This window comes from Amblyomma americanum, chromosome 7, assembly GCF_052857255.1.
Source record: "Amblyomma americanum isolate KBUSLIRL-KWMA chromosome 7, ASM5285725v1, whole genome shotgun sequence".
In the NCBI taxonomy this organism is placed as follows: domain Eukaryota; kingdom Metazoa; phylum Arthropoda; class Arachnida; order Ixodida; family Ixodidae; genus Amblyomma; species Amblyomma americanum.
The window spans coordinates 44,771,191-44,789,690 of NC_135503.1; the positions used below are offsets into that span (position 1 = coordinate 44,771,191).

Consider the following 18,500-nt stretch of genomic DNA (forward strand, 5'->3'; position numbering starts at 1 on the left):
TGGCACTGTGATTTACATGACTTAGACTCAGCGAGCAGGTGCGTACAGCAAGCAGGCACGTATACCCGGGGGAGGGTAAAGTTCCCCCTCTCTCCAAATACAGTAAGTTACCCGGGCCCCTTCTGAAAAGTTATCCTGGCGAAGTTCCTGGGTTGGGCTGGATTTTTACGATGTTTGGTGGATGTTTGCCTGAAAGGAAAATGATAGGCATAACGTTGACAGGAAGAGGGCAGAGTGGGTCAGGGATTAAATGCGGGTTAATGACACCCTAGTCGAAGTCATGAGGAAGAAATGAGCTTGGGGAGTGCATGTAATGCGAATGCAAGATAACCGATGGACCTTGAGGGTAGCGGACTGGATTCCAAGAGCAGCAGGCGGCAGAAAGTTAAGAAGGCAGATCAGATTAAAAAGTTTGCGGGAATACGGTGGGAGCAGCTGGCAAAGGACAGGGTTAAATGGAGAGATATGGGAGAGGCCTTTGCCTTGCAGTGGGCGTAGTCAGGCTGACGGGGATGATGACTGAATGGTGCGCTAGGACATATCGTTCCTGCGTCCTTTGTCGCTTTCGCGCATTTATAGCTTCGTTCTCTAATTAATTAATTAGCCCAACGAGTGTTACGGAAGCGCATTCCTAGAGTTGAGTCACTGGAACTAATAAGAGCTGGAAAATTTCTTCGCGAGCATTGCTCTGACCTCAGCTGCCGTTTCATCAGTTACAAGCTTGCGCTCTTTTATTCGCTAGTTGGTTCTCGCCCTGGTGGCTACTCTCCTTGACGATTATAGAAGTCGCCGTCAAAACACACAGTGGAGCCTATAACAATGTTCTTTTCTTATCTTTCCATGTCCTTTCCTGTTTATTTTCCTCCTTTCCCTCTTGAACATTGTACCCCATTGGAAAGCTGGTGCGCAAGTGGGCCCTCCCCTGAAAAACGGTTGTCACTTCCAGAGGTTTTCCCGTTCGTGAGGAGTGGCTGAAAATAGCCCGACTTTAGCGTCGGACGCAACAGGTGCAACCGCCTAAGCGCGACGACTAGCCTACGCCAGGTCAGCCAAACATACTTTAAGAAAGCAGTCCACTTCACCCTAACCCCCCCCCCCCCCTACCCTCTCCCTACACTTTTGTTACCTTATTACGCTCACTCCTTTTTTTTCAACGCTTCGAACAGCTTGGTTATTAGAACGATTTTCGACTAACTTCCGAGACAGCTACGGTTAGAACTCTACACCTAGCCACCGCGAAAAGTTTCAAGGAACCGTACAGCGTAGTCAAACTAAGCGGCGCTGCTTGCAGGCTGGACGACACGGCAGAGCGCGCGAAAGGCATTTGCCCGAGTTCGCTACCGCTGCCCGGCTTGAAACTGCGCGGAAGTCCTCGATGGCATTGCTCGCGTCCGGATAGGGCTCTCCACACGCTCGCCCTGCGTGCTCGTACCGGCCCGAGAGCGGAACAGCGAAAAAGAGGAGGAGGAGGAGAGTAAGGACGCGGCGCTCGTTTGGATACCACCGGAAAGGAGCGACCAGGAAGTGCTCGTCCTGGCCAGAGCCCTTTTTCTTTCCGCTCTGGGCGCGCATGCCCGAATCGGCAGCGATCTGGCGGTTAATCTGTTACGTCAGAGGACGAAAGTTACAGGTTGTTTCCGGTATATAGGGAGAAGGTGACGTGGCGGTGGAAACTGAACAGGAAGCGTTTCGAAGTGCCGGTAAACTTGAGAGGGAGTTGAATCAGCGCGTAGACGCGTTCAGCTGGTGGGCTTCACTTGCTGCGACCTATTAAACCTATTGTTCGTATCCTGGATTTTGGAACGCAAGCTTTGCCGAGAAGTTGCCAAACATGTGAGATGACGTTGATCACGTGCGTGCATTTTAATCATCGGAGGCCATTTAACTGAAGATGTATCACTCAAGACGTCTGTAGGCTATGTAACGCTCATTATACTTAATCCATACTGTAGCGGCCGCGGTGGCCCTGTGGTTATGGTGCCCGGCTGCTGACCCGAAAGACGCGGGTTCGATACCGGCCACAGTGGTCGTATTTCAGTGGAAGCGAAATGCTAGAGGCCCGTGTACTGTGAGCTGTCAGTGCACGTTAAAGAACCCCAGGTGCTCGAAATTTCCGGAGCCCTTCACTACGGCGTCCCTCATAGCATGTGTCGCTTTGGGACGTTAAACCCCATAAACCATAAACCATGAACTTAATCTTTACTGTATGTTAATTATCAATTCTTTAATTCCACGCCTAAAAGGCTTGCTCAGCAGTCAGTGTAGTAAACACCATGCCTAATGACTAAGGCGCCACTGAATTCAGGACACAATTGATTCCCTTATATCAGCCATTCTGTGGATTGAACCATAATTTCCTTATGAGCCATTCTGTTTTGAATCACTATACTTGTGGTTCTGTCTCAGGGTCTTCATTCGGAATATAGTTGCACCAGGCTATAAAGATTAAGCCATGACGCTTTTTAAACACGAGACCATCGTTTCTTCTGGCAAGGTGGCTTTTACTGAAAGGTTCTCCTCTGCTTGTTGCAAAGACACAGCGGCAGTTGTGTTTCCCTATAGACGAACCGCACACGAACAATAATACTTCCTTTACGGCTGTCGACTTGGCATGGTGTAATGGCACCGCACCAACTTGCGTCTAAGCAGAGGGCCCAGTTATTGTCCCAATAGATGCATTTTCCTTCAGGGAAACAAAAGGAAAAATACGTGCATGGAGTTCGAATATCCACGCTTTGCGTCTTTTGCATCAGTCCCTTGTCCGACTGCATTTCCTCTTCCACATTCTGTGTTGCCATGATCGTGACTGTAACCTTTTCTCTAGCGACATTGTTGGCATTACAATTTGTGTAGTTCATTATACTGAGTGTTACGCCGCGTTGAAAAATTTAGAGTGTTTTTCTGCATTTTGTGAACTTACCCCAGTTGCATATTGAAGGAAAAAGGTGATTGCATTGACAGAAAAGAGCATGAGAACACATACCGAAGGAGGCAGGATTCCACACAAGTCTTGTCGGCAGCTGTGGCACTTGAGATTCCGTGGTATATCCTCCAAGAAATACGGCCCTGTTAGAACATCCCGGCGTGAAATTTCAGGCATTGTTACTTGTATCACACCTCACGCACTGATGTGCAGCGCCCTTTTCATCTGAAAGTCGCCAAATTTTAGCTCTATTCTTTTTTTAGCGTTCATCCAAGAATGCTCCCAGGGCCCTGATTTCGAAACTATGTGATCGTCGCTTGTGGTTACTCTCGCTAGTTATCACACCTTTAAGCGTACAACATCAATTCAAGCGCTGCTAACGCGGGCACTGATGACCTAATCTTCTCTGACGTGGCGGCATCAAATCTCTTAGCGAGAATTTAGGTAGCAGGTGTGCTTTAAGAACACGTCATCACAGCATCCCCTTACAAAAATTTCTTTAGGCAGTCTATAGAATGTCCATAGACTTCGGTCTTTAAAGTCTTTAGATTCTCAATAGACCAACCCTAGAGAATAGTCTATAGGCATACAAATTCTATAGACAGTCTATAGACAATCTTTAGATTTATGGTCATACACTTTTAGTGGACTTTTGTCTATAGACTATCAATAGACAAAAAGAAATGTCTATAGGAAGGCGATAGAGTCTATAAGAAGCATATGTACTCTCTATAGACCATTTTTGTAAGGGTCATGTCAGCGGTAACCCACTTCGTATTCAGAGCCAATCACTTGTTAATTAAGGTAATAAATGAAATAGGTTGAGTGAGTGTGCAGTTTGGACACTGTCACCTTCAAGCGTAATACGATGAACAACCACGGGGCTTATAAATTTTGAATGGCTAGAAATGAATAAGGATAGATCCTCTCTGTACCAGTGCTGGCATTTTCAAGCTGGCTTGAAACAAGCTTTTCAAATTCACTTGTAGGTTTGGCTGAGTGGTGAGTCTCAAACCTTAATTGTTCATATATATATTTCCAAGTATTATTTAATCCTACTCGCTTCTCTGGCTTACACTACACTTATCGAATTCCTGTGAACGATAAAAGTTAACCTTATAACGTTTTGACTCTGCTAGCTGGATACAATAATCTTTTTAACACTTGTACTGCAGTATCCATATGCGTCAGGGCCAAGCGTCATACATACAGATAATGTGCATTTAACGATTTTAAAACGCACGCTCAGAGCACCAATCCGTCTACGTTCAGAAGTTCAGACGAAAATTAGCATGCATAATACACAAATGAGTTCGCATCTCTAGAGAAAGAGAGAAATTGCAATCTCATCAGCTCACTTTCACGCATTGACGAGAAAGTTTTCGTCGAACACTACCTCGTAGAACCTTGTAATGTTTTGTTGCGGACTGAAGGGCTAATTATAACGCTCGCACAAGCCCTCCAGTCGCACAAGTTCGGCAGTTGGTTGAGATCAGACAACCTCCGCCGCTACGTCGCATGCGAACTTTCGGTGAGCACGTGGCTTGGTGCACTGCTCACTAAACTCACTCTCCTACATAACGTGCCTCTTTCCCGATGGTGTGTGAGCTCCTTTTTCACCTCGTTGTCATTATTCACCACAAAAAACACGAAATGTGACTCACTCCACCTGTCGCCGTGACGTGCAGCACTTCTGGAAGGGTCTTGGCACGATGCACGGTGAAGGACTCTGCGCAAAGGCACTAACGAACAGAGCGAGCTCTTTTTCGGTTGTCATATTTTTTCATCCGCGTCGCACCGAAATATGATGGTGGCCCATCTGCCAAGGCCTGGCTACACCCGGAAAGGTGGAGCGTTTAGCTTTTGTGCTTCGGGAATTTAGAACGCGTCATCCCTGGTTAACTCTCCGCCTTCTATGCACTGTGTTTGCGTAGCGGCTATATAAAGGGAAGGTGTCCAGTGCGGGCTTCTGGCAAGATGACCGTAGGCGTCGCTGTAAGAGCGGTCAGTGCGAAATCACGTCAAGGCGTTCTGTTCCGCAGCTCGAAATAGCGCGATAGGGCGGCTGAAAAGAAGAGAACCAGGAACTCTCTTCAGCCTAATGCACTCCCCCTTGGAGGCTGCATTATCGGATGCTGCGAATTCTTATTGGCAGCGGCACCGTCTTTCCTGGCACGCTCTAATTCTGGGCGGGCATAGCACATCAGCACGTCTGCCGCTGCATCTAGTCTTGGGCGCACAGACTACATTCAGAAGGATATTCAAGTGGCCCTGCTATCTGAAGTCATTTAGCACTTTGTAACGGCGTCAAAATGCCCTTCTGCTGCAATGAATATCATGGCTGGCTGCTATAGTTCTTCGCTACTACGATATCTTCCAAATTCCTTTGCCGAAGTTAGCGCCGCTTCGTCATTATGAATGAGGGAACGCTGTGTTGAGTGCACTGGTTATGGTAAACTAATATGCAGTGGTGGACCTGGCAGTAACGTTGTGAACTCCTGCTGCGCCGTACCACACTGAAAGCTGCAGGATAGACGACTGAAATAAGGGCGAGCGCATTTTCGTACCGAGACTTCACATTGACATTCACTCAAAGGGGTGAAGAGAAGATTTAGAGCGTACCTGTCCCCTCATCAGCTGAGACTTTTACGTTGCATTTGCATCGGGCAGACACAAGGAATCGAGGGAGACGGGAATATAGTGTTCACGCGGACTGTTCAAATAACGCGTTTGGAATCTTTCAGTTTGAGACGGTCGGTGCCTGACGCCCTAGCAGATCGCCATAATAACATCCTTATAAGATCGCATATCAACGTATTTCGCCGGTCGGATATCGAGAGACTAATTAGTCGGTGCGTTCGGGGTGAAAAAGAAAACCCAAGAGAGAGAAGGTTTAAAGAGATGAGGTTCTCCTACCGGGCGCCGTGGCCAGACTCCGTGTATGTGTGTGTGGTTCGGGCAGTGGTGGTCAGAGCGCGAAGAGGAGTGGCCGGCGCGCTTATATAGAAAGGCGGCGAAATCGTGGAAAGGGTGACCCCGTTGGTGGCCGCTGTCCGATATGTCGCCAGCGCGGGCGGCCGCTCCTCGCCGCCGATGGGGACGCTTGGGCGCACCACTGGCACACTTGCACGCTTGGACTGCGCGTAATTCGTGCGGCGCCACGCGCCCGCCTGCGCGCGTGCGCGCCTTGGTCCAGCTGGCCGGCCGGCCGGCCGCCCCGCGACATTGGCCGCCGACGACGCTTCTTCTTCCGCTGGACTCTCTCTCCTGGAGGCGCGCGCTGAGCACGTGTCTTCAGTGGCGTCCGCGCGCTTTCACGCTCGCTAGAAGAGGCTGGGTGCCCCTTGATTGCCCGAGGGTGTGTGCCACCGGCTCTAAGACTGAGCTGAGCTATATAGAGAAGGTAGCCTGTACGGATGATTTTTGGGCGGGGAAAGTGTTGGCGAAGATGTAGATAGATGGGACGATGATGATTTGTTATTTTTTTATGCGCAAGGACATCTGGGGCCAATGAGCGCCATGGCACAAGGTTTTTTTCTTCTACTCATTGTGGGGTAAAAGACCCATTTCCCAAGCATTTCACCCCAAAGAAGCCAAGCACCGGGCCAGGGGAAAGCTTGTACCCTCTGTTTCACCGGTAGGTACCCGGCGGCGCTGGGGATCGAACCCTGCACCTCCCGCATGAGAGACGGATGCTCAAACCACTAGGCCACCGCTGCGGTATGCGAGATGTGATTGCATGGGCGTTTTAAAAAGACAGTGATTGCGGCATCAGGGAGGTTCTTCGGTGGTTTAAGGTGTTCCTATTTCTCTGTTCACTAGGTACTTTGTAACCGAATGCTCATGCTTTAACCTCCGGGCCACGGACATTCTTGTCCAGCAGGGCCCGAGCCTGGAGGGACATGTGGACCAGGAACTTGCTCCTCCAAGAGTATTTGTCATTTGTGGTCATACGATCCGGATGGTCTCGGAAGTGGTCATTCTCAACAATGTGAAAGGGTTGCACTACAATTGTCTCTGCCATTTCTGGGCCCTGAGTGGCGCGAGGAGTCTGCCAAATTATTTTTTAGCGATAATTGCGATCAGAAATGGTAAAAGTCTTGCTTCTTTTTTTCTTCGAAAAAATCAATTTTCCGCCAACGTCTTCAAAGAACTTTGATGACGTTAAAGCTGTAGAAGAGCTCGAAGTGGGCCGGTTGCCTAACGCGCACGGTTTCAGAAAATGGGAGAGAGAGTTAAAAGATGAATAACAAAAGGAACAAACTCCCATGGTGACGGCATCCTAACGCTGATCTGTCCGCTGCTGATGTGCTCATTGTGGCTGTCCGGTTTACTGAAAACTGCCGGACCCTGTAGGATCTGATACTTTGCCTTTTTGCACTGTTGGCAAAGCTTGCTGGAAAGATCTTGAGGGATCATTGACAATATAGAAGAAACTCAGATGCCACAGGAAGAACGCTGGACTTCCATCTAACATGCGCGGACCACGTGAGCGCTAGGTCCGTTGAACTCCTTTGTTTTTAGCGGTGGTCAGTTGATGATGGAAGGTTGCGCCGTTGTTTAGAAGCAATTGGTGACTGTCGAAGCTGACCCTCTTAGCAAAGTATCAGCCGTGCACTTTGCGGTTGGATGTGTATACAGAAATTCCTACTCATGCTTAGTTTTCTGTTTATGGAACGCATGGTGTGTTTTGAATAGCGGGACTGGCCACCACACTTGCCACTGCAAAGTATTCAGGAATTCCTTTGCCCCAACAGTCTTTCATAGCTTCAAGTACAAAAAACCTAATTGCCATTGACAGTCAAGGGACTACCACCCTAGCATACAATGACTGCCTGCTTCGAACGCCACCTTCCACCCCCGCAGTAAAAGAAACGCAGCATAAAGGGACTATGACAAGAGGATAAATCACAAGAACCAGAGCTCACTTCAATACTCGTAGCATAGATAGAATTGCGAAGCCGACTTAAAACTGAAAGTTTGCAAAGTTGCAGAACGAGATGAGGATAGAGAAGAAGATTCCTTGAAAGAGTAACACAGAACTTAGAACCCTTTATCATTTATCTCTCTGATTGGCACCTGTCACTCGATCGTACCAAAGTTAAAATTCTTACACAACCCACCCTCCTCCTACACTGCTTCGATGCCCCCTTCGGAAAAGGAAGTCGAACTTAACGTTCCGTCTAACGCAGCGCCATGTCTCCTCCCACGCATTTCAAGTTTTCTGTACAATCCATTTAGCGGTTCCGGTATACTCTTCTAGCGTTTCACGACGCGAGGAAGAATAAAGCGAGCCTTTGGAAGTGCTGAGCAATATTGTTCTCGCTATTTTTCCGGGAAATAGCGGCTTCCGCGCGCTCCCGCCCTCTTGCGTGCTGGGTAACGGCTCCAATACAAAAGTCGCTCCGAGTTCTGCTCGTCGCCGCCACCGCTTGCCGGCCGTCACGCGCGTCTAGTAGTGCGGTTTCGCGTGCGGGACGCTTCCTCTCAGCTGGTTTCCACGGCCTATACCGGTGTGTGCGTCGGCAAAGGCCCCCCCCCCCCCCCCCCCCCCCCCCACTCCCCCTCCCCTCTCCCAACACCGTCGCTTTCATTCTCATATGCATTCCTAACGACGCTGTTACTGTTTCTTCTCGTTTTATTTTTTTCGCTTTTCGCTCGTCTACTTGCGAATGGACTTTCTCTTTGAGCCGCTTTCCTTTCCCGGTCGCCTTCGGGGAGCAACATTTTCGCCACTTTTCTTTTTTTTTTTCTACCGCCTCGTCGCGTGCGGTCTACAACTGTGGCTGGGGTTCGTATTCGCGATTGCGAGGCTCGGCTAATTCCTCCCTGCAGGGGGCTCGAGCTGGAACAAGACAAAAAAAAGGAAACCGCTACATGAAGAAACAAAAATAAATGCGAAACCACGCTGGCTCGAAAGTGCAACGCCTCTCCTGTGTCGCGGGGCTTCGCGGCGGGCATGCGCTTTGCCGGCAGTCGCGTATACGAGGACAAAATGCGTAAGCGCCCGCGCAGTGCGCGGACCGCTCGCTGGGCCGTGAGGTGGCAATTTGTTTGCGAGAACTGCGTGTGCTGTGAAGCAACAGGAAGGGGGAAAACACGAGGAGCGAGGAAGGCTAAGGAGGTGGTACGAAGCGCCGATTGCTTTTACGACAGCAGCGGCAGAGGCATTTTTGGAATTTTCTCGCCTGTACAAGTGCGACTGGTGAGGCGAAGGGTGAGACGCATCTTAGCGCCAGAAGAAACTGAGAGACAAAGAGAGCAAGAAAAAAGAAAATGATAGATAAAAACAAAGGAAGAGAAAAAAAGATGAAGAAATTTGATGCCTAGCGTGACGCCGCAGTGCGTGTCTGGGTGCTCCTGGCTCTGCCTGTGGAATGTACTTGCACGGATGACTACGGGATAGAGCGTTGGATCGGCATTACCGTTCTCCTGCAATGACTTGGCGTACAGTTATTAATAGCATGCAGTTGGTGCAGTGTGAAAACACGCAGACAGTCGTTCTTTCCCAAGATTCTGATGAACTGCGCGTAGCGCTATTGCATATATATGACATGACTCTCGGTCTTTTTTCCACTCATACGTACAAGTTTATTGGCGTTGTTTTGACAAATGCCTGCTCAGTATACTGGGGAAGCATGGGCGCAATATTAAAACAATCACAGTACTGACTAATTTGAACGAATAAAATATGGTGGCGTACAATAACGATTTAATAATAATAATTGGTTTTTTTGGGGGAAAGGAAATGGCACAGTATCTGTCTCATATATCTTTGCACACCTGAACCGCGCCGTAAGGGAAGGGATAAAGGAGGGAGGGAAAGAAGAAAGGAAGAATAGGTGCCGTAGTGGAGGGCTCCGGAATAATTTCGACCACCTGGGGATCTTTAACGTGCACTGACATCGCACAGCACGCGGACGCCTTAGCGTTTTTCCTCCATAAAAACGCAGCCGCCGCGGTCGGGTTCGAACCCGGGAACTCCGGATCAGTAGTCGAGCACCCTAACCACTGAGCCACCGCGGCGGGCAATAACGATTTAGTGTTGTGCAGTGGGATGTGCGGAAGTGTGATGTCTTTAGTGTAGTCAAAAGCAGTTTGGTTTAACGTCGTGCCGTAGAGGTTCCAGTTGTGCGGTATAGACCGCTTTATTGCAGCTCCTGCACTCTTTCTTGCTGTACAGGTAGCGTATAGTGCCAATGTGGCATACTTTACCTACGAATGCCACCACATGCCGCAGCGGTGGCTCAGTGGTTATGGTGCTAGGTGGCCCGAAAGACGCGGGTTCGACCCCGGCCGTGGCGGTCGAATTTCGATGGAGGCGAAATTCTAGTGGTCCATTTACTCTGCGATGTCAGTGCACGCTAAAGAACCCCAGGTGGTCGAAATTTGCGGAGCCCTTCACTACGACGTCTCCCATAGCCTGAGTCACCTTGGGACGTTAAACCACCATAAACTAAAGCAGAATGCCATCACAAGCGCGCCACACTCAACGTAAGTGAGTGTATGTTCGCTCTGACGCTGTTTGCACACATTCGCCAAATCAACATGCACCTAGACCTTCGTGAACAAGGTGGAATATCACGCCAGCATATATTCCAGGAATGAAAACGAATTTGTGTAAATAACGTCCTTCAGTTCAATCACAGCCTCGCATTTTCCGCACGCAATCCATACAGGCACGCACAACTCAAGTTACTGACGCGGAAAACACGTTTCCTTCAAATCATTTACGAATTGAAACGCGTGCGAGCGGAACGTGTACACCGGAATTGGAAACTTTTAACGACCATAGATGGCGCTGCACGCGGGCGAACGAAGCCAACGTGTCGCATTCAGCAGCGTCGCAATCCGTGCTGATGGATGGTCCGTCACTGGCGGCTCTGTCGCAAGAGCGCTCGCTTCAGGACTCGCTCGCTCACTGGTGCCGCTGCCTACTTGCGACAGGGCTTTGCGTCTGTCCAGCTGTCGGCAGTAATGTTCGCCGCTGAATTGTCCCGCCGTTCTTTTTTTTGCGATTTATTTTTTTCTCCATTTAAAAGAAACGCCCTGAACCGTGAGCGTGGCAGTTCGGTCACGTTTCCGACGTTTCGACAAACGGTAGCGAGCAAGGTCGTCGTTTCGACAGGTGCAGAGGTGTCTCAATCAAGACGTTAATTGAGTTGCATCTTGTTCTCGAAATGTCGGGCTGCTTGCCGGCGCCGCTGCGACCGCCGCGCTGAATGCATCACTGGAGAACGAGAGAAATTCGATGTGCATCGCTGTTAATTCGCGGCTTTGATGTTGCATATGACGTCGTTCTTGTATATTTATGTTGTAGGGGACAGGGAGGGCTGTTCTGAAAATGAAGTCCGAAACTTTAGCGGCACCCGCCGCGGTGGCTCAGTGGTTAGGGCGCTCGACTACTGATCCGGAGTTGCCGGGTTCGAACCCGACCGCGGCGGCTGCGTTTTTATGGAGGAAAAACGCCAAGGCGCCCGTGTGCTGTGCGATGTCAGTGCACGTTAAAGATCCCCAGGTGGTCGAAATTATTCCGGAGCCCTCCACTACGGCACCTATTCTTCCTTTCTTCTTTCACTCCCTCCTTTATCCTTTCCCTTACGGCGCGGTTCAGGTGTCCAAAGATATATGAGACAGATACTGCGCCATTTCCTTTCCCCCAAAAACCAATTATTATTAATTATTACTAACTTTAGCGGAACAGTCCGAAACTTTAGCGGAACTGTTTTCGGCAACAGACAAGCGCCAACTATCAGTCGCTTCAGTGCGGCAGCAAAATCCAGTTTATATATTTGGCGCGCAGCAAGGCGTCCACTCGTTCAAAGCAAGTTGGTGAAGCCTCTGCTTGAACGAACACTCTTCAAGCAGAAGAAGGGTGCACCTTATGCGTCACATCATGAAATCTGCTACCCGAGGCAATTTATTTTAGGACTGCAGCCTGTAGCAGTTAAGATTGAATGATTCTTTTAATGGTGAGACGAAATTTTGTTTTGTCGCTTTACGAATAAACAACACGTTCTGCCAATGTTTGCTAAGCGCGCGTACATACTCTAGGGCACTATACGACGTTTATTATTTTCGCAGTTTAAACATTGCCTGCTCGTATTTTCTTCCCAAACGCATTCCTTCCACGCCGCGACATCGCAAAGGGATGCTCCGTCGCGTGCGTTCAGGTGCACCTCTTTGCTTATTAAACTATTTGATCTGTTAGCGATTAGCGTGCTCGCGTGCAGGAACTGAAGCTGCAATAAAATAACGAAAGTCATCCATTGCCGCATTATGTCGAGCACAAAGCATTGTCATGTAAGCTAGCTACGAGGGGATCCGGCAACTCGTTCAAGTGGTTATTTGTTCCCTGCTTGCTTCGGTTATTTCCCTAACGACGCATATTTCTTTTATACTTTGATTAATGGGTTGACTGAATGCAAACTATTCATTGGAACAATATGTGATATCATTCCTTGCATCCTACTTGATTAACTGATTGATGTCTAAAGGAAAAGGAACTTCGACCACAGGTTGTTGGAAGCCGAAAAGTTTAACATTTTAGCAACAACCTTTGGTCGGCATTCCTTTTCCTTTCGACATGAACCTACTACCCGACGAGACGAGATGGCGTTAAAACTGAACTATGCGCTGACTTTAGTTGTGGTCACACTGAACGCGAGTTCGCTTGTGCGTGCGAAATGCTCGCGGTCTCCGCGCTCCTGTCTGACCATATCTGACCTCCGCATGCTGTTCTCCTTGCTTGGCAGCTGGTGACCTTGTCCGAGCAACCGGCGGGCGTGACAGTGCCGGGCCACCTGTCGCCGGCAGACTGGCGCAAGGTGCGGAGCCTGGCGCTCATCGAGCTCACGGCGCTCTTCGACCGACTGGGCATCACCTACGCGCGCCGAAAGAACACCCGCCGGAGGACCAAAGGTTGGCCGTCCATCCATCTCGGCTTGGCTAAAGGCTGGCTCTTCAAAAGCCGCACAACATTCGCTAAACGTTTCGCCAGGCAAGGCTTCGTCCTTGATTAGAGTATAGTCGGATACAACTCAAGAACGAATCGGCTTTTCCACATCAAAGGACCCCCTTCCAGCCAATGGCGTCTCTCGATCCTCATGAGCCTGCTATCGTGACACTGCAGGGAGCGGCAGATAAAAGGGGATAGTCAATTCCCTCCATGGTAGGGGACAGTCCCCTGCCCGCATTGTCATGCCGCTCTCCCTACATTGTCACGCTAGCAGGCTCATGAGGATCGACAGACGCCATTGGCTGGAAGGGGGTCCTTTTACGGGGAAAAGCCGCTTAGTTCTTGAGTTGCATCCGATTATATAGTTCCACCACTCGGGATCAGTACGTAGTCGCATACTTTGGCGGAGATGGGAACACTGGAGAGCAATACCTGCGTGGTCAAACCATGTTGAAGACTTTACAGGATTTAGAACCACGATACTCCACTTTTTTTTCATGTTTCTTTGCACGACAGCAGATTTGTGACGCTTTTTTCGCTTTTTGATGTACTATCGCGATTTAAAGAAACGCGATCAGAATGGAGTCTAGGCGCTGCGCTGTCCGAGTTTCTTTTAATCGCGCTTTTACCTGCAGGTGGTAGCGAAAAGTCGTTAGAGTCGTCCTAGTATGCATCACAGACGACTGTAGCGTCTTTTTCCTATTACCGAAGCAAAAGCGGGATGAAGAAAAATGCGAACAGCGGAGCGCCTTGACTCCGTTCTAGTCGCGTTTCTTTCCATCGCCCCTGCACACAGCATGTTCACGTTTCTTTTTTTCTTTTTCCTTTGTGTTTCCTCTCCGCGTCTTTTCCTGCGTCCTCTGTGACCTTTCAGCTGGCAGTTTATAGCCCATCTCCACACATCTCTCTTTCCTTTTTGCTTTCTCTATTTGCTAATTATAATAGTAATAATATTTAGTGCACAAATCGCATACAGTCGTATGCAATAATAACAATAATAAATATTCGTCAATACTCGACTTCGTTATAACGAGTTTCAAGTACTCGAACCTCGTTATAGCGAAATAATGGATATAACGGAGGAATGACTATTCCTCTTGGAAGCTCGGCCAACAGCGTGGCTTAGTATGGACCCATGCGCTTCATGGCCAGATGCTACGGGTAACATCGAATCTGCCCTTTTCGGCCTGGATTAAAAGGCGAGCGCATCTCTCGTTGCACCGTGCAGAAAGCCTGCTGTACGGAGTGCCGCTGACCACCCTCCTGGAGCAGGACAACCTGCGCCACGTCCAGGCCGAACAGAAGGTGCCCCTCGTCATCCGGGAGGTGAGGACTCCTTCCCGTAGTTCCTCTTCCATGATCCCAATAAGTTGGCCTTGCGAAGGGATAAAGGAAGGAGTGAACGAAGAAAGGGAGAAGGAGGTGCCGTAGTGGAGGGCTCCGGAATAATTTCGACCACCCGGGGATCTTTAACGTGCACTGACACTGTGTGCTGTGCGATGTCAGTGCACGTTAAAGATCCCCAGGTGGTCGAAATTTTTTCCGGAGCCCTCCACTACGGCACCTCCTTCTCCCGTTCTTCTTTCACTCCCTCCTTTATCCCTTCCCTCACGGCGCGGTTCGGGTGTCCGCCGATATGTGAGACAGAGTCAGTCACTGCGCGGGTAAATTATTCCAGGCAAAAAGTGTCATACACACTGCCAACCCTTTTAAATTCATTTCACAAATCAGGTATAGATTTGCATACGATTTCTGTACGAACCCTACGCCAACATTTCATTAACAATCCTTGCTTACAATAACAACTAAAAGTGTTATCTTGCCTTTTTGTTATGTTTACCTGTTGTGACTATCAAGTGTGCGTGCATTAATTTTGAATATTGTGCTTTCTGCGAGTTTTTTTTTTTTTTTGCTGTTGTTGTCCTATCGCTGCCTGCTTTGTAGGGAGGCTGCGGGCTTCAGTCAAGTCGCTTGTTGTCAAGCGGCTTTTATCCGCAGTCTCCCCCATCACTGATGGAAATAAACAAGTTATTATTATTATTATTAGATACTGCGCCATTTCCTTTCCCCAAGAACCAATTATTATTATTATTATTATTATTATTATTATTATTATTATTATTATTATTATTATTATTATTATTATTATTATTATTACGCCGTAAATCTGCGCACCGGTCGTTACTGGGATCCAGAGGTGGTGCTGTGGTGGTCGACCAAACTTAACTATAGGTAATGATCCAATGCGTCGACCTTTGGAAAGAACTCGAAAGAGCGAAATATTTTTTTTTCTCGCATCATTGATGGTGTCTAGAAAGACGAAACGTCTGTGCGCACCACGTTTAAGGATAGAACAAAGCACAGCAATTCTTGCATTATGATGTCACTCAGGATATTATTTGCTCTAGTCAGGAAAGCGTGCAAAGCCTAGTGTGCCATTCTTTCCTTCTGGACTAGTTCTACGTCGAAAGTGCCGTGCTGTCTTGCAGAGTGTGCATGAGACAGCGGGCAGGCAGGTATGGCTAACCTTTTTTTTTCTGGCAAAACTGCAGGCCTCATTGCACAATGCAGCGGGCTGAATCAAACCTGCGGAAATCCGTTTTGGATTCCTATTCTGGAGTTGTATATATAGTACATGAAAGAGAGCAAACATCGAGCTTCCCTCTGAAAGGAGCGGGGTATATTGAAATGCGCTCTCTTTTCCGGAAAGTGTCGGACCTCTCAAACGAGAGGTCTTCAAGGAAACGACCGGATTTGAGGCATCACTGATCGGCGTGCCCTCTATGCTGCAGATCCTTGACCACCTGCGCCGCTATGGACTCCAGGAGGAAGGCATCCTGCGCGTTTCCGGATCCGCCCTCAAGATCGACGTGAGTGACGGCGACTTGTACTTCTCTGTAAAATGCCAGTGTGCGATAAACTGGGCCTTGTTGTCGGAGCCGTACATTATGCAACTTTATGCATTTTATAGCGCGTCTTTCACTCGCCCGTACGCAGTTGAGTCTTCCTTGATGGTATTTATTTAGAGAGTCTTCCTGCTGTGCAGTCTTTGCGCAAAATTTCCTACTGCGTCATTCGGTGACACAAGTGAAAGGAACTCCTTTCTACACTGGACAGCACTAAACGTTTTTCTTTTTTTTTGCTTTTCCATAGAAAACAACAAGCAGCTCGTGCAGAGCATACAGTTCTCGCAGTCGCAGGCACAATTTCCTCAATGATGTATATACCAGCGAGCTTCTGACAAAAAAAAAAGTTAATTTGTTGTGTTGTCTCACGCTCTCCAGACTTGCGTGACTTGCCTGTAGACTATTATATTGCGTCCTTGCATTGTTCCACTCGACACAAACGCGCAAAGAGGAAACCCCAAAAGGGACAGTGTTAACAACATACATATCTGTTGTCGTACTTGTTTTCCTGTTCTTCTTTTTTACGGGTGTCAGTGCCATGGAACAGGTTTAGGAACTGGCCGCGTTTCATGCTAGGAACCTTATGTTGCATTCGCGAAGTTTTCCGGAAAATAAACATTGGTGCTTTTGCAAACAGTGGGATTCTGTAGCTAGCAATGAACGCTATGCCATTGCGCTGTCTGAAAGTCTGATGTTGAACATTTTGTGTGAACCAGCTTCGAAGCGTGTTAAATTTAAATACAGTGAACACGGTATCCCCTGCACATTTTTAAGAGCCTCGCGGTAGCTGGCTTTTGGACTGTGGGGTGAGTGCCCTGGGACTTTGAGCCGTAAATATTTCCTGTTCGACGAGCGGGTGTTGGCATGTGTCTCTAGCAGCCCAATGTTCAATATGGCAGCGCCTTTCTAAATCTCTATTCGTAAAAGTCCTATAGAGACGGAACAACCTGAAATGTGCTCTGGAAACCTATCTTAAGAGATTCTCTGGCGTCGAGCACAACGGTCAGAGACGGATCGTGCGCTCACAAGCGCCCCACAGAGACGGGGCAACACACCTGTGAACGACAATCCCGCCGGCGTCGCACGCGATCGCCAACTGCCCGGGCGCAGTATGCTGGCAGCTTTCGAGTCGCTCTCTGCCTCAAGGCTACACTCCCAACCACGGGGCAAGAAGTGCTCCCACGTGTTCGCCTGCGCCGCCGCTTTCACGGTCAACGGTGCCGAGCCAAACTGGATCGTGTGCGCGCGCTATCTGCGCCCATGCGCGCCGCTTCCTTCCTTGTGATGAAAGTCGACGCGCTGTGCTGGCGTCGCCGTTGCCCGCTCGTCCTAGCATCCGCTGCCGAGCGGTCGCCGGACTCCTGACGTCTGCGTGGCCAGAGGAATGTGGCCGCAGTCGTCGGCCGCAGTCGGTGGGCGCGCACACCAGATGGATTCCGTTTATCCCTCGGCCGTGCCTCGGTGTCGAGAGGCCCCTCGTTCAGGAGATGCCGGTCAAGAACCCGCGATGGAGCGCCGCTTGATTCGAGGCTCGCGGGCGCCCCACAAAAGCCGCGCCTTTCACGGACGTGCGCAGCGCAGTTAAGTTTTTTACAGACACGCTGGATATTTGAGGCGTAGGGCTATATTGGGCACCCGTTTCGAAATTCTCCACCGAATGTCAGCGCTTTAGCGTTTGGCTGCGGCTGAGTATCTGGAAAGGAAATCGAAGTGCGACACCTTGATAGGTGTGCAGTTGAAAGTTGAAAGTCCGGAGATGCTTGCGGGTTTTTTTTTTTTCTGGGTGTGATTTGGGTGCGCTTGAAGCTCTGTTGACCGTTTGGAAGAGGACCACGGCGAGTTGGGATACATAGCTAGGGCTTAGTGGGTGTTGGAGGATAACCATAGCCTTTTTGACGAACTCAATAAGTGAGGCAACTGTAAAAACTATTATCCGGATGCGCTTGAGGCACGTTGCTGTCAGAATCGGGTCCCGCTTGCAGTATCCTGTGATCACGAATTTTAAATCACCCTTGTACCCTTGCTGCTTGGTTTTTGTATGTGTGTATACCTTTATAAAAATGGTCTGTAAACTTTCGATAGAGCTCCTATAGACTCTATTGCCTTCCTATAGATATTTTCCTGTCTTTTTCCTTAGTCTATAAGTTGTCTGTAGACAAAAATCTACTAAAGATGTGTGGGCATAAATCAATTGACTGTCTGTGGACTGTCGATATGATTTGTGTGTATATAGGCTTTATTGACAAAAAACCTGTGCAGTCTATAGACTAATGAAATTTTTGTTAGCATCGCATACCTTTAATAACACCAACCTTTAGTCGCATGAGTCGTTTCTCGATATACCATCGAACAAGATGCATAACGGATGCACGCACTCGCACGCATTTCGACTGCATGCATGCGAGTTACAAGTGTCACGTTGTCCTGACTACGTGTATGATATCATGCACAATGGAATAAATTCCTACGCTGAAGGTAACACTTTCCGTGAAAGTACTGCGTTAAGCTAATGCATAGGTGCGCAACGTGTTGTGATACTGCAGCATGCTTGTCGAGATTCGGCTGTTAGCTTCCACAACACTTCGCGGCGTCCTGTTCCTTATAACTAAGAAGCCTGGAATCTAAAATAGAGGTCCTTGCCCCTTCTTGATTAGCCTCCTGCTTAGATGACGACGCCCTAGATATTCCACAGCCCACTTATGTCAGTAGAGCC

General features: G+C 48.8%; 1 protein-coding gene across 1 annotated transcript in view; it reads left to right on the plus strand.

Moving 5' to 3' along the window:
* Window positions 1-18,500, plus strand: part of LOC144099003 (rho GTPase-activating protein 18-like) — a 201,440-nt gene that overhangs the window by 174,329 nt on the left and 8,611 nt on the right. Inside the window, exons 8-10 of the mRNA XM_077631994.1 lie at window positions 12,679-12,844; window positions 14,110-14,207; window positions 15,674-15,751. Of these exons, the coding sequence (XP_077488120.1) occupies window positions 12,679-12,844; window positions 14,110-14,207; window positions 15,674-15,751 (342 nt within the window). The remainder of the gene's footprint in view (window positions 1-12,678; window positions 12,845-14,109; window positions 14,208-15,673; window positions 15,752-18,500) is intronic.